Below are 16,951 nucleotides of genomic sequence, written 5' to 3'. Positions count from 1 at the left end.
TGAAAGGATGAGTTTGTTTACATGTGTGGGTACAGGCTATGTGATGTTTAATCACCATTTAGGTGTAACTTTCCTGTCAGATTATGACTTAATATAAGGTTTTGCAGATGAGAAAACTTCAGAAGAATAAATTATCATCATGGTTTGGTCATCTTGACCTGTATAATAATATCTGATAACAAATGCAAGAATGTCATTAACATATTCTGTCCATCAGCAGACAGACAGACAGACAGACAGATACCATATTTATATCAAAAATACAAAGAGTCAGTCGGCGCCGATAGCCTTGTGGGCAGCATGTAGCACCGTTGCGCTTCGGGCGTCCTGTGTTTGAGTCCCGGCCCGTGGACCTTTCCCGATCCCGTCCCCCCTCTCTCTCTCCAACTTTGTTTCCTGTCTACTTACTGTCCTATCAAATAAAAGGCAAAAACAAATCTTTTAAAAAAAAATAATAATAAATACAAAGAGTCAGAAAATATATTCCATTTGTTGTTATCAACAACATGAAACGCATTAAACATTATATTACTTCAAGGTTTCCCAAAATGGGTTTGTGAAGGAACTGCAGGGGGTTTATGAGTTCAATGAAAAGCTAATAATTAAGTAAATCATAGAAATTTTAAATTAAAACAAATAATTTTAAAATGAACCAAAATAAAACACTTACTGAAAAAAAAAATGAAACATTTTATTCATTTATTGTATAACTGACTGAGTGATAAATCAAATAAAAACAAATGTGTTCATCAGTAGTTGATGCAATGTTGAAACACTTCTTAAACTCAAAATGCTTTTTGTAAGTCCAGTGGTCTAGCCACCTGACTAATGACCGACGAACTTTCTGAGTGTATAATTTAATATGTTTATTTATAAAATCGACTAACAAATTAATTTAGCATATTTGCTCCAATATGGTCCATACAGTTGGACCTCATTGTTAATTTGGTCTTGTTTTGACTATCTTTCTATCTCGGGTCAAAACAGTTAAGGCACTATTGATTACATTTGTAAATACACTGTATACACTGCTATACTAGGAGAAACAGCTGCATTGCTCTCATTTGTCAAGCTTCAGCATTAGTATTGTATAATATTGTGGGAACCACAGCAGCAGGCTTGCCAAATCATTACTAATACACAAATACAAGGTCACAGCCACCAGGGCAGTATATAAAGGATGACTCTAGCTAGAAAGTTCTACTCAAGCAAGATGAAGGGGCTACTGGTGCTGACTGCTCTGTTTGTGGCCGTGTTTGGCAAAAAGGCCTTTGAGGGGTGAGCTCACAAATCTTATTTACAGTATCTTAGGTTAAAAAAAGAGAATATATTATATATAAATATATATATATATATTCTGCATGGTTATGCACTAAAAAAGATAAAAGCGGTGCAGCATTTTACATTGAGCTACAGTGATAAAATATAAAGTGTGATTTTTAATGCTGATAGCTTTACTTTATAAGATGACGAAAGGAATAATATTTTTAACTGCTCTGTTTGTTTTCAAAAATGTCAGTGGTTTTGTCTATGCAATGAACATCTTTCATTGTATGGACAAAATATCTTCATTTGCGATGAAAATTCAAATAAAGCCACATATCTTAAGAAGTATTCCTGCGTAATGTTTTGATGTATCTAGAGACCAGGTTCTTCGGATCACTGCAAAAGATGAGGCACAGATCTCGCTCCTGAAGGAGCTTTCTGAACAGGAACACCTCGGGGTAAGTTTCACATCAAAACCGATCTACTTATTTATGTTTCTCATATGCATTTGGCATATAAACATTGTGCTTTGTGAACACCTGATTTACTTGTTTCTGTCTGTGTTCAGTTGGACTTCTGGAGGGAGCCCATTCATGAGTCCTTGCCTGTGGATGTCCGTGTCCCGTTTCACAGCCTGCAGGCAGTCAGGGCATTCCTGGGATACAATCAGATCCAGTATAATGTCATGATTATGGATGTCCAGGTGGGACTATTAATTAAACTTTTTGATTGCTATGATTATAATAGCTCGGAGAGAATCATCATATGACACACATACACCAGGTCAATCGGACCCTTTTTGATCTAAAATATTTCCTTGAAGTGCCCCGTGGGATTTTAAGTTAATGTTTCAATAACTGACACTTGTTCAAGGTTCTCTGGTGTTGGTTAATGGTCATATGACATGCAGGTAAACAAATGAAATATATATATATATATATATATATATATATTTTTTACATTTTTTTCTTTTTTTTTAATTTAAAATTTTTATTAATTATTAGATTTCCATCAACTCAGAAACCCCCACAGGTTCTCGAAACCCTGGGTTACACCACAATTAATCTTTGATCATATTTAATATATAATTTGGGTAATCACAAAATGTAAAGTTGATTTTTATTTTTATTTTTTTTACATTTTTCATTCTTCTTTCTCTGTAAGGGTTTGCTCGATGATGAGGAACGTGAGATGGTGAAATATCGTACCTTTCCAAGAAGTACCGATGACTTTGTCTACACCACCTACCATGATCTGAACTCTGTAAGTTCTGCACAACTTTAATTACATGAGTGCACTGCAAGACTTGTTGGATGTGACTATGTTGCTTCATGTTTTTCAGAATTTTACCATTTTGTATATTTTAAACAATTTTACACACATTATACAAACAATCATTTGATAACCATGTTTCTCTCAGATTAACTCTTTCATGGACATGCTTGTGGCAGAGAACAGAAATCTGGTCAGCAAAATTGTGATTGGTCAGAGCTACGAGAACCGCCCCTTGAACGTCCTGAAGGTAGCTCATGATAAATAATGATAAATGTGCATACTTTTATTGCAGCAAGTGACCTCTAGTGAAAATGCTATTATTTCGCATTTTTCTAATTTTATATATTTTTTCCTATTACCAGTTATATTAACTATATTATGAATTTGTAATTATATTAACAATTTGAGTGAAAGACTGGATGAAACGCATTCAGTCTCGAATCACGCTCACGGAAAGCACTCGAGAAACAGTATCTCTTCTGGGGCTCGATACGCTTTCAACTCTTTCAACTTTCAACTTTCTTAGTCTTGAGCAAGAGACTGTACACTCTAAAAAATTCTGGGTTAAATACAACTCAGCGCCGGGTAAAATATGGACGAACCCAGCGATTGGGTTGTTTAGACCCAGCGGTTGGGTTACTGCCCAGAAGGTTGGGTTAAACGTTTAACCCAACTGTTGGTTGAAAACAACCCAGCATGTGTTCTGTCCAATATTTACCCAGCACTGGGTTATATTTAACCCAGCATTTTTTAGAGTGTACAACATTCACGTTACATGATTTGACAGATTTTTACGTAGAGAGGGTGATAAAAGAAATGATTATTCGTGTTTTCATAACCGCTGGCCCAATTCCAAAACGAAACAAAAATTTAAATATCTTTGAGAGCAAGGGGGCCCCCTGGTGTTTTGGGGGCCCTACGCAGCTTGCGTATTCTTCGTATAGGGAGGATCAGCTCTGAGTATGTGTAATATAATTATGATTTTATCATTGTGACCTCCAGAGATGTAAAGTATTGGAGTAAATGTAACTAATTACTGTACTTGAGTATCTTTTCGGATACTTTGAGTATCAAAAATATTAGCAACTTTTACTCTCTACTTCACTACATTTTTGAATGAGTATCTGTACTCTTTACTCAACTACATTTGAAATGAGTGTTGCAGTTACACATTACATTTTGCATGGCACCTAGCTTTTCTGCAGCAATTTATTTCTGCTACAAAAGATGTGATATCTTGTGCGGTTTGCCCTTACTCACCCAAACTTGTCAACAAGGCTACTTTACGTGAATGTGAGCTCCTTAAGTAGTTGTGAATCGCAGGTGTTTTATATGACTGCAGCTGGTAATGAGGCCGAAACCAGCACATCCAGTGCAAGACCTTGACTTTTTAATTAAATTTTTTAAATTTAAATTTTTAAATTTAATTTTTTTATTGCAATTTTGAGGTGTTCAGTTTTATTTTGGTTTTAGAAAATCAACGTGATTGCTCTCCTCACAAATAAGCTCTTTCTTGTTTGTGTTACATGTTTTTTTTATTGCAAAAATTTTAGAAATATACAAGAACAGGGAAACAAGACATTAATGTATTCCTACAAAGAACAAACATAAAAATAAAGACAAAAAACGAATATTCTGGATTTGCGTACATCAAATTATGGAATTATCTATACAGAAAAGTGCAAAAATAAAATTACATCATTTTAGAAAAGCTGTCATAGTGCATCAAAAATTTGGCACTCTTTTTGTTATTTGTCAGTCAGAGATGAAACAAGAGAATCAAATTCAGAAAGAAAGAGGGGGAGAGACAAAGGAGATTTAAGCCACTTTTGCTTATGAATGAAGAATTTTGCATTCAATATAAGAAAATTAACAACATATTCAACAATCTTTGAGGACGAAGGTATGGGTCACATTTGTAAGGTTAGAAACATAGGTGCTTAAGTCAACCCATAATTTGTTGGTAACACCACAATCAAAAAACAAATGGGAAGCTGTTTCTTCAACAAAACCACAAAACGAGCAAGACTCATCAACATCAGAATATTTAGAAATAGACAAATTAACGGGATAAATTTTATGAAGGATTTTATAATGAACCTCCTTAACTTTGTTAGATATACAAAATTTACTTGGCAAAAGCCAGGCCTTTCTCCAATTTATATTTGTTATAAAGGAACCCCATTAGAATTTCCCTCTTGGAGTAATCTTTCTCTTTGTCTGAAATATTTTGCGAATATGTTTATTGCATTTCCGATCTAAAATATCAATACCACCCAAACGTAAAGCCAGATAAACACTGTTGCCTTTACTGAATTTGAGGTGACTTTTAATTAACTGGGTTAAGCCTACTGGGATGGCTCTCATCAAAGTATTATATTCCTTTGGTGGGACTGGAAAATTATGGAGATTCATAAATTGTTCATAAGTTAAAATGTTACCAAAATCATCAAACACAGATAGAAAACAGTTCAAGTTATTATTAAACCATCTAGGGAAAAAGAGAGACTTATTTCTAACAGTTATATCAGCATTATTCCAAAGGAGAACTTTGTGGGGGGAGAAACCATGGACAAAACACAATTTCCATGAATGAAGACATTGCTGATGGAAGTTAGATAAGGAAATGGGTAATTTGCCAGGCAAGAAATTACACTTTAGTAAGAAAGATAGGCCACCAAGTTGGTCAAATATCTTATTTGGAATAAAGAACCACAGTGACATTGGATTCATAAGGCATCTTCTCAACCAATTTACTTTAAAGGTGTTTACAGTATCTGCAAAGTCCAAAAAATCAAGGCCACCTTCGCTTCTGGAATTAGCAAACACTTCTCTTTTTAATTTGTAAGGTCTATTTTTCCAGATAAAATCCAAAAATATTTAATTGATTTCCTTTATAGCTTTATCGCTGACAAATAAAGAAAGAGCAGAATATACAAAGTGAGAGAGCCCTTCAACCTTAGATAAAAGAACTGAGAACAGAGAGATCTCTCTGAAGCCAGATGTTAAAGATCTGTTTCGTTTTTTTCATTTGATCAAAAAAGTTTAAATGATGTCTACTGATTGAATTTTTAGTTATATGAATTCCTAAATATTTTACACTTTTTTTAACTGGGATACCTCCTAAGAATATATCATCCATATCATGATTTGACATAAATTCACATTTCGAAGTATTACGTTTTAGACCTGAGGCACATGAAAATTGTTCAACCAATTCCAGAGCTTTTGGTAACTGATTTTTGTCCTCCAAAAACAGCGTAGTGTCATCAGCTAGCTGCGCAATTTTGATCTCCCTGTCAAACACTGAAATTCCTTTCAAATGATCATCTTGGTTAACTCTTAGACAGAGTAACTCTGTGGCTAAAAGAAATAAAAATGGGGAGATTGGACAGCCCTGTCTGACACCACGATATATGTTAAACCTCTTAGAAGTGTCAAAGTTCACAATCACTGAGCTGTTAATACCTGTATAAAACATGGTTACAGTCTCTATAAATGCTTTACCAAATCCAAATATTTCTAGAGTACGAAAAAGAAATTTGTGTTCTATGGAGTCGAAAGCTTTATGAAAGCCAAGAAAGAGTATGAGACCATCTGAATGAATTAGATCTGAATAATCCTTTTGTGTTACATGTTCTCTGTGCCTTGTCTTAGACTTTTATGTCACTTCCTGTCTCCCGTGGTGTTTGTAATCAGTTTGTATCTTATCTTGTTCAGCTTGTTAGCCTCCTGTATATACAGTATATATAGCCCTAGTGTTTCTTTAGTTCTTTGTGAGTTGTTGAATGTAATGGTTGTCTGTTTGCCTGCCATTCTGTTCTTTGTTCCCTTTGGTTTTTGGCTTATTATTTGTTCTAGTTTTTCCATGAAATCCCTGCACATAGATCCTTGCCTCTGCCTGTTTTCCCCAGCTTTTCCACAACGTTACAGTTTTCACTGGCATGTCTCTTTGACTAGTGCATCTTTGAGCCTATATTTAGTACTAGTAAAATACTTAAGTACTGTTAAAATCAGATACTCTAAGACTTTTACTCAAGTTGTTTTGGAATTGGTGACTTGTAACTTGTAGTGGAGTAATTTTCACTGCCACTATTGATTACATAATTTTATCTGTACTTTTACTCAAGTATGGTTTTCCGGTACTCTTTACACCTCTGGTGACCTCATGTGCTCTTACTCAGTTCAGCACTGGAGCGAACCGTCCAGGTATCTGGATCGACACTGGCATCCACTCCAGAGAATGGGTCACCCAGGCCAGCGGAATCTGGTTTGCCAAGAAGGTAAAGTTATTTTGGCAAACACAACATGCTATAAAAATAGATTTGAACAGGAATAGACTAAAGTACATATACCCATGTGCTCTGTTGTGTGCAGATCGTGACTGACTACGGACGTGACCCCGTCCTCACCGGCATCCTTAACAGCTATGATATTTTCTTGGAGATCGTCACCAACCCTGATGGTTTCGCATACACCCACAGCAGAGTGAGTTTTAAAGCCTGATGCCTGGAAGACTTCACATGCACATTCAGTTCAGAACAACTGTATATTGAGAACGTATTCCAACGGACTGCTTTTCAATTGCAAATCCGTTTGGTTAAGGATCGCATGTGGCGTAAAACCAGAAAGCCAAACTCTGGCTCCAGCTGTGTTGGAGTTGACCCCAATAGGAACTGGGACGCTGGCTTTGGAGGTGAGATGCTTTTATCATTGCAGTTATACTCAGAGCTGGGTAGATTACTCATGTAATGTGTAATACATTACTGATTACACATTACATGATAAAAACTGTAGTTAGTTACGGTTACGCATTATAGGTAATGTATTCAGACTACACTTTAGATTACTTTTAGATTACTTTTTTTTTTTTTATCTAACTTGTTTTAAACTTACCATTGAATTGACATAAAAAAGCAAAGAGAATACATTTCATTTTTTTAAATCAACCTCATAAAATGCATTACACATTACATTAAACCAGGGTTTCCCAAACTAGGCTTAATGTTAGAACTGCAGTGGGTTTGTGAGTTAATGAAAACGTTTATCATTAATTAAACACTAAAAATAGAAATATTTCATTTGTTTACCTGCATACCAATTTGACCATTAAGCAACACTGAACTGTAAATATGCGAATGTGTTGGGTTGATATTAGATGTTATTACAAATTATTGAAATATTAACTTCCTCAAAGATAATATTTCATGTTAAAGTAGTTTTGGCTGACAAAAACAATTGGGAATCCATTTAAAAGAAGAATTATGGAGAATCAGTAAATTATCAATGATTTACTGCCATTGTGTGAATAATATATAATCCATAAAAAGTAACTGTAATCTAATTATGAGCATTATAAAATACTCTAATTACGAGTACTTGATTTTTGGAATCTGATTAAGTAATCCAGATTACATGTAATCAGTTACTACGGTTATACTGTAAAGCAAGGCCGTAATGGATTAATGGATTTATGGGAATAAAGAAAAGAAAAAACAGTAAAAGAAAAATATGCACACGTTCAATCTTAATTTTAAGCCTAATACGTTAAAATGCTTCTTGTCTCTTCACATTCAATTATGAATTACAGGCTATAGTTCATTGCATCAAAGGATATTAGCTGCAGTCATTTAACAGTTCTATCGTAAAACAATTACAAATTTAGCCTAAAATATAATTGTATGAGAAAAAAAATCTGAATTTCATGATGTAAACTCCGACTAAAAACATTTTCTCAAATATTGTCAATATTAGACCATTTTGTCATTTCTGTTACATTCTAATTAATCACTATGGTGGTTATGGCCCTACTGTAAGGGGCTTTGAAAATTCCAATAATTTATAATACTATCTTGTTTTTCTGTTTTCCAACCTCAGGTGCTGGTTCCAGTAACAACCCCTGCACTGAGACGTACCGCGGACCCAGTGCTCATTCTGAGCCCGAGGTCAAGGCCATTGTGGACTTTGTGAAATCTCACGGCAAACTCAAGGCCTTTGTGTCCATCCACAGCTATTCCCAGATGCTCCTCTATCCATACGGATACACTAGCACTCCTGCAAAGGATAAGGCTGAACTGGTATGCATGTGGAAACACACTATTCTTGGTATATGTAGCATCAATTAAATCAAATTCTGTATTGTCCCTTCAGCATGAGCTCGCCAGGAAGGCTATCTCTTCTCTGCAGTCACTGTATAACACTCGCTACACATATGGAAGCATCATTACTACCATCTGTAAGTTTGAGAAGATTCATTTCAGTTCATATCAGTTTTGCACCCTTCTAACAATCTGTGTCCACAGATCAAGCCAGTGGAGGCACTATCGACTGGACCTACAACCAGGGCATCAAGTACTCCTACACCTTTGAGCTGAGAGACACTGGCCGCTATGGTTTCATCCTGCCTGCCAATCAGATCGTCCCCACTGCTGAGGAGACCTGGCTGGCCCTGATGGCCATCATGGAGCACACCAAAAATAATCCATATTAAACAAATTCTGTGATGAGACAAAGTGAATAAAAATTCACTGTGATGTTAATAAAAAACAACAAACACATTTACCATTTTATGGAAGTTGCTTTAATATACATTACAAAGAATATATTGTTCAGACCTGAAAAGTCTCTGGATACTGACTGATATATCTGTACCATATGAGGTATTGGTGGTTATTAGAGATTTTATAAAGTGATCAGTATGGGTTGATATTACATATTATTACATTTGCCATTATCAGTGTTATTAGCACCATTGAGATACTATTATAGGTTAGTTATGTATGCATGTATTTTTTTTTATTAGATTTTGTGTTATTATTTTCTGCTCTCATTTTGATTTTAGTTAAAGTTTTAGTCATTTATTTCGGTTTTGGTTGTAGTTATTTTATTGCATCAAGTTGATGTTATTTTATTGCATCAATAAAAATGAGAATTGTTGCCTTGGCAATTATAGCTGACATAAGTTTTCAGATATTTTATTTTAAGTTAACATTTTTGTTTAAGTCAACTATAATAACCTTGTCTAACACTCGCTTAAAGTTCAGCTTTAAAACACCAATAATTAAATAACAATTAAATGTCAGCAAATCTCAAAATGAATATCTATTTATTCATCATACTGTGTACATTATAACGTTATGATGTCAAAATTTACCTGTAGCATTAATTTTAGTTTTGAATGAATTTAACAATTGATTTTTTAGTGTTTTATTTTTTTTTTTATTTAGATACAAGATATATCATTTTGATATCGACCATTTATCAGCCATATTATTAGAATAATTACCAGCGCATCAATTTTATCAAATTGTATTATTGTTTTTGAAGTGAAAGAGCTCAAAACTTCCTCACCAATACAAAAAGGGCATTTACAGTGTGTGGAAAAATTATTTGATCCCCTGCTGATTTTGTACGTTTGCCCACTGACAAAGAAATGATCAGTTTATAATTTCAATGGTAGGTTTATTTGAACAGTGAGAGACAGAATAACAACAAAAAATCCAGAAAAACGCATTTCAAAAAAGTTATAAATTGATTTGCATTTTAATGAGTCAAATAAGTATTTGATCCCTTATCAATCAGCAAGATTTCTGGCTCCCAGGTGTCTTTTACACAGGTAAGGAGCTGAGATTAGGAGCGCTCTCTTAAAGGGAGTCTCAGCTCAACATGATCTCACAGAATTCCATGTAATGTTCACGGACTTAATTAACCTCCGAATCTGTGGTGGCATCACGGAATCGCCGAAAATTCCGTGATGGGCTCACAGAAGTGATACCAATGTAAGTCAGTGACAGGCATCAGCCGTGCTCCACGCACGGATCCACTGGTTCACTGGTTTAAATAGGAAACCCTTAGCATCAATATGTCACTCTTTTTACGTGGTCCGATGCAGCGCTGGTGTTGAACCAGTGAATCCGTGCATGGACCACGGCTGATGCCTTCTGTGAGCCCATCACGGAATTTTCGGCGATTCCGTGATGCCACCACAGATTCGGAGGTTAATTAAGTCCGTGAACATTACACGGAATTCTGTGAGATCAGGTTGCTCAGCTTGTTACCTGTATAAAAGACACCTGTCCACAGAAGCAATCAATCAATCAGATTCCAAAACTCTCCACCATGGCCAAGACCAAAGAGCTGTCCAAGGATGTCAGGGACAAGATTGTAGACCTACACAAGGCTGGAATGGACTACAAGACCATCGCCAAGCAGCTTGGTGAGAAGGTGACAACAGCTGGTGCGATTATTCTCAAATGTAAGAAACACAAAATAACTGTCAATCTCCCTCGGTCTGGGGCTCCATGCAAGATCTCACTTCGTGGAGTTTCAATGATCACGAGAACGGTGAGGAATCAGCCCAGAACTACACGGGAGGATCTTGTCAATGATCTCAAGGCAGCTGGGACCATAGTCACCAAGAAAACAATTGGTAACACACTACGCCGTGAAGGACTGAAATCCTGCAGCGCCCACAAGGTCCCCCTGCTCAAGAAAGCACATGTACAGCCTGTCTGAAGTTTACCAATGATTCAGAGGAGAACTGGGTGAAAGTGTTGTGGTCAGATGAGACCAAAATCCAGCTCTTTGACATCAACTCAACTCGCCGTGTTTGGAGGAGGAGGAATGCTGCCTGTGACCCCAAGAACACCATCCCCACCGTCAAACACAGAGGTGGAAACATTATGCTTTGGGGGTGTTTTTCTGCTAAGGGGACAAATCCCTCCTGAGATGTGTGCAAACCTGGAGGCCAACTACAAGAAACATCTGACCTCTGTGATTGCTAACAAGGGTTCTGCCACCAAGTACTAAGTCATGTTTTGCGAAGGGGTCAAATACTTATTTGACTCATTAAAATGCAAATCAATTTATAACATTTTTAAAATGCGTTTTTCTGGATTTTTTTTGGTATTATTCTGTCTCTCACTGTTCAAATAAACTTACCATTAAAACGATAGACTGATCATTTCTTTGTCAGTGGGCAAACGTACAAAATCAGCAGGGGATCAAATAATTTTTTTCCCAACTGTATATTGCATAATTATAACGCTATAAAGTTACATTTAACGGTAAAAATAACTCTGTAATCTCGCAACATTGTTACATCACCCAGTCCCATCCACATTTACATGTCTGACACCTGTTGGATGATTAGAAAGTCCAATTTATCATGTAGTTATGTAATGTACTGTGTAAATTTATTACATAATGAACAGAAAGCAGGACAGATTTTTTTATTCTTCAACATTAGAAAAACTAGTACAACACTATAATCGTAAAAAGAGCATTGAGCTGTTACTTCTCTTTACATTCCTCCAAAAGATCTGAAAGCCTGAAAAGTTCATTTTCAACAGGAACCCGAACAGTTAAGTCTTCTGATTCATGAATATGTCGCTACAGCAAAAGTATGTGGAGTATTTAACACTGTACAAGTATAGGAAGCTGTTAATGAGTAATAGATCATTTCACATGCAATTTTTGCACACCCACAAAAAAAAGCTAAAATGTTTGACTGGTTTTGGTTAAAAAATAAATAAATAAAATAAAACTAAGATGTAAGATGATCAGAAATTAACTATAACATTGTATGTTCAAATTCAGGGAAAATTGATTTAAATTTTTTTATTTCAAAACCTTATTGACATATATTGTTGCTCTTAATGATTCAGCTTATTCAGTTTTTGTCAAATAAAAATTACAGCAAATATGTAATAATAATCCAGCCGTAATGTAACTCCATGGCAGCTATACATTTTTAAGTGCTTCTGCTGGAAATTATGGCATACTATGCAAACATTACTGATTTGTGAATAATTTTAAACTCATTCTGACTGGCGCTTACAAAATGATCAAGTCACTCGTAATTTCTACAGCAATGTTCGCAAATCATCAAAAAAAACAATATTTTAGAAAACAAATGAGTACGTTTGCATAAAAGACAAGATAAAAACAAACGTGAGCTATAGTGACTGTGGACCGAATATCCAGTTTAGCTCCTCATTTGACAGGGAATTATGATATGAGGACTTGAAATACTGTAGGTACAGCAACTTGTTTTCTTCTCAATATACCCTGAGTGGCTATATTAAGTAACAGGCGAGAGAACAGATGCAGTGTTCTCATCCCTTAAATTCCATCATCAGTTTTTATAAGGTTATGAGAACCAAAGCAGCAGGTTTATCTCGTGACCTGTTAGCTCAGTCATAATCACCATGTTAGTATATAAAGGTGGTAGCTAACTGTGAGAAACTCTACTTCAAGCAGCAAGATGAGGGGGTTACTGGTTCTAACCGCTCTTTTTGTGGCCGTGTTTGGCAAAGTGACATTTGAGGGGTGAGTTCACAAATCTTTTGTCTCTATATCTCATACTTTCTGCTTTTAAATTCTCACATTCACATATAAACACGTGTTGGAATAGTTACTTATGTCCTATGACATACTGACAGCTGACAAAAAACTGTGACATCTTAATTTGGCTGTTATTCTTTTTGATATCTAAAACACATTTTAGATGAACAAAATTTACATTTGCAAAATAGGCCTACTGAATGTTTAGAATATCATCAATAAGTATTAATGCATGTATCTACAGAGACCAGGTTCTTCGGATCACTGCAAAAGATGCAGAGCAGATCGCTCTCCTGAAGGAACTCCCTGTAGAGACACTCGGGGTAAAGCCCACTGATCATGTTTCAGATCATCAGTGTTTCAGATTTATTGGGAATATATTATATATACTTCATATTATAATCTATAATATAAAATATATCTTACATTTTGCTCTGTGTTCAGCTGGACTACTGGATGCCGCCCTCTCGTGCATCCCTGCCTGTGGATGTTTATGTCCCATTTCACAGCCTACAGGCAGTCAGGGCGTTCCTGGCGTACAATCAGATCCAGTATCACGTCATGATTGAGAATGTCCAGGTAGGACTATATCAAAACTGTGTTTTGGGGAAAAAAACATGAAAATGAACGAAACATGTAATCATATTTAGTTGCATATAACGCTAAATAAGTATTTATCAGGAATAATTACAAAATGTTAAGTTGAAAATATTTATTTGATGGCTTTCTGTACCATAAGGATCTGGTGGATGATGAGGAACGTGAGATGGTGAAATATCGTTCCTTTCCAAGAAGTACCGATGACTTTGTCTACACCACCTACCATGATCTGAACTCTGTGAGTGGTGCAACTTTAATTCAATATTAGTACAAGACATTGAACTTTCAACATCAGCCTTTTATAATAAACTGTTGAATTGTGCTTTAAAATTGTTCGCATCAAATGTGTTTCTGACTAGAGTTTAGTGTGTTGTTTATAAATTTAAACAGCCATTCTCAATCATTTGATCTTCGCCATGTTTCTCTCAGATTAACTCTTTCATGGACATGCTTGTCGCAGAGAACAGTAATCTGGTCAGCAAAATTGAGATTGGTAAGAGCTACGAGGGCCGCTCCTTGGACGTCCTGAAGGTAGGTCACGACTCATGATCAATAACAGTCTCATGGTTTTCTTTAAGCATGCTTCCTTTACTATTTGGAAACTATTTTTATTTTTGGCCCTTAATTATAACTTCAGTGTCAGTGGAAATTCATTATTAAATACCAATTTGCATACAAATTTTCATACTATCTATAATACATAATATGCCATATTAGTGTGTCCCAAATCATAGTATGCTGATAATTGTATATCAAAAAATAGCTTCATTAGCAAATTTTGCGTACAAGCTACCATTGCGATTATGCCACAATTCTAATAGATGAAAAAGATAGTTCACCCAAAAATGAGAATTACCCCATGATTTATTCACCCTCAAGCCATCCTAAATGTCCTGACTCTTCCAAGCTTTATAACGGCATTGAATGGCTGTTGAATTTGAAGTCCAATAAATTGCATCAATCCATCATGAAAAGTTCTCCACATGGCTCTGGGGGTGAATAAAGGCCTTTTGAAGCGAATCGATGCATTTGTATATGAAAAATATCCATATTTAAAACTTTATAAACCGTAATCTCTAGCTTCCGCTAACTGCCGTACACGAGTTCATGAGAGAGGCGTATCAGTGGATGACGTATAAGCGAATGCGGTGACGATTGTGGAAGTGATGAATGTGAAAGCGCAGAGGAGAGAGCAAACAAAACACCAGACACAAATTAGAAGTACAAATAGAGGATTTGTAAAGAATGTAAGCCAAGAGGATTTCGATATAAGCCAAGAGGAGACTGGTTTTCCTTTGCTTTAAACAAAACTTGGTTCTCAAGAGACTAGCTTATGCTATTATGCAATTTATGCAATTTGTCAAAATAAATTAATATTTCCATTGATTCAATATGACTACTATCCTGTCATTCAGTTCAGCACTGGAGCGAACCGTCCAGGTATCTGGATCGACACTGGCATCCACTCCAGAGAATGGATTACACCGGCCAGCGCAATCTGGTCTGCCAAAAAGGTCAACTGAAATTCTGAAACACAATCTACTCAATCTACTACAACGAAACTACTGGTCAACAACTTTCCCATTTGTGTTTTCTATTGCATAGATCGTGACCGATTACGGACGTGACCCTGTCCTCACTGACATCCTTAATAACTACGATATCTTCTTGGAGATCATCGCCAATCCTGATGGTTTCGCATACACCCACAGCAATGTGAGTCTGATGCCTGGAAGACTTCACATCGAAAGCTAATCTCAATTTTAATAAAATTTGCCCTCTTTCTTGTGTAATCCAATTGTTTGGTTGGTTAAGGACCGCATGTGGCGTAAAACCAGAAAGCCAAATCCTGGCTCCAGCTGTGTTGGCGTTGACCCCAACAGGAACTGGGAAGTTAGCTTTGGAGGTGAGATGTAGCTTTGTTTGGGATATTGGGGTTCTGATGATGTATTTATACTGTATATCCCAATGATATGTAATCTTTTTTTCATCTACAGGGTCTGGTGCCAGCAGCAACCCATGCTCTCAGACTTACCATGGTCCCAGCGCTCATTCTGAGCCCGAGGTCAAGGCCATTGTGGACTTTGTGAAATCTCACGGCAATCTCAAGACCTTTGTGTCCATCCACAGCTATTCCCAGATGCTCCTCTATCCATACGGATACACTAGCGCTCCTGCAAAGGACAAGGCTGAACTGGTATGCATGTGGAAACATGTTGATCTGGATTTTAATATGATAGATCTGTTCAGATATAATGATTCTTTATTGTCTCTTCAGCATGAACTCGCCAGAAAGGCTGTCTCTGAACTCCAGTCTTTATATAACACTGCCTACACATATGGCGACGTCATTACTACCATCTGTAAGTACATTTACAATTAAACTTAAGCTCTAATTTTGTCAATATTTTTGTCAATAAATGTGTATCAGAATGACTATTATTTATGATAATCTCATTACTCTCTCTGCTCTCAGACCAAGCTGATGGAATCACTATTGACTGGACATATGAACAGGGCATCAAGTACTCCTACACCTTTGAGCTGAGAGACACTGGCCGCTATGGTTTCATCCTGCCTGCCAATCAGATCGTCCCCACTGCTGAGGAGACCTGGCTGGCCCTGATGGCCATCATGGAGCACACCAAAAATAATCCATATTAAACATATGACATAAGCGTCGGATAATGTACAGTGAATGGGTCAATATGGCAAAAAAAAAGGGTCATTGCCATAATGACTGTCAGATTGTAGATTATCCAGCTTATTACATTGCCTCTTGATTAATAAATGAATAGGCCTACACTGACATGAAACATTGATTTGAGTTAAAAGTTTTTTTTTATAATCTTACCTGTATTTTCTCTTAAAGCTTCTGCTAAAAATATTTTCATACAATGTGCAAAACATAAGGCTTAGCAACGACGAACACTACAACACTAAAGTAGTATTATATTAGAGTCCTCGGAGGCTCTTTTCACTTCAGTCGCAAGATGGATATAAAATATGGCTTAACAATACGGCACTGAAACGGTACAGTAATATTAATCTTAAAGTCCTCTGGGGCCATTTTCACTACAATTGAGAAAGTAGCGAAATAAAAGTAACGCCAGTTAATTATCGCTGAATAGCGCAACTGACCAATCAAAATCAAGTATTCCAGAGTGTAGCGTAGCTACATTGAGTAAGAGCATAAAATAGTAGCTACAAACAGTTAACCAATGGGAAATCTTACTTTTCGGATTCAAATTAGACCAACCTACCTTTTGTAAATGATTTCAAAAAGTTATGTTTTGAAGGAAAAAAATAAAAATTACATGACTAACTAACGTGTAGCCAGCTGAATAATTGGTATGTTGTTAAACATCTGTGCAATCCATTGAATGCACTGTACTTGTATCCCTTTGTTTCTATTCTTGTCAAAAATTATATATGTCGCTCTGTACACACATGAGAAATAAGCTAT

At 36.1% G+C, this 16,951-nt stretch overlaps 2 protein-coding genes across 2 annotated transcripts; both read left to right on the top strand.

Annotated features, from left to right (window-relative positions):
• Nucleotides 1-1,196: 1,196 nt before the first annotated feature.
• Nucleotides 1,197-9,098, top strand: LOC131534524 (carboxypeptidase A1-like). The gene is made up of 11 exons (XM_058767451.1): nucleotides 1,197-1,278; nucleotides 1,643-1,724; nucleotides 1,835-1,969; nucleotides 2,431-2,529; nucleotides 2,687-2,788; nucleotides 6,726-6,824; nucleotides 6,919-7,029; nucleotides 7,147-7,237; nucleotides 8,419-8,618; nucleotides 8,692-8,776; nucleotides 8,844-9,098. Exons 1-11 carry the CDS (start codon nucleotides 1,214-1,216, stop codon nucleotides 9,029-9,031), a joined length of 1,257 nt encoding a protein of 418 aa, XP_058623434.1. The 5' UTR covers nucleotides 1,197-1,213; the 3' UTR covers nucleotides 9,032-9,098.
• A 3,707-nt stretch (nucleotides 9,099-12,805) lies between these two features.
• On the top strand, nucleotides 12,806-16,882 carry cpa1 (carboxypeptidase A1 (pancreatic)). Its single transcript, XM_058767311.1, has 11 exons — nucleotides 12,806-12,870; nucleotides 13,130-13,208; nucleotides 13,330-13,464; nucleotides 13,625-13,723; nucleotides 13,915-14,016; nucleotides 14,901-14,999; nucleotides 15,091-15,201; nucleotides 15,301-15,391; nucleotides 15,483-15,682; nucleotides 15,764-15,848; nucleotides 15,962-16,882. The coding sequence occupies exons 1-11, from the start codon at nucleotides 12,806-12,808 to the stop codon at nucleotides 16,147-16,149; spliced, it is 1,254 nt and encodes a 417-aa protein (XP_058623294.1). The 3' UTR covers nucleotides 16,150-16,882.
• Nucleotides 16,883-16,951: the final 69 nt, after the last annotated feature.

This window comes from Onychostoma macrolepis, chromosome 25 (assembly GCF_012432095.1).
Source record: "Onychostoma macrolepis isolate SWU-2019 chromosome 25, ASM1243209v1, whole genome shotgun sequence".
Classification (NCBI taxonomy): Eukaryota; Metazoa; Chordata; class Actinopteri; order Cypriniformes; family Cyprinidae; genus Onychostoma; species Onychostoma macrolepis.
Note: the sequence above shows the minus strand (reverse complement) of the source record. Positions and strands in the feature narration are given on the sequence as shown.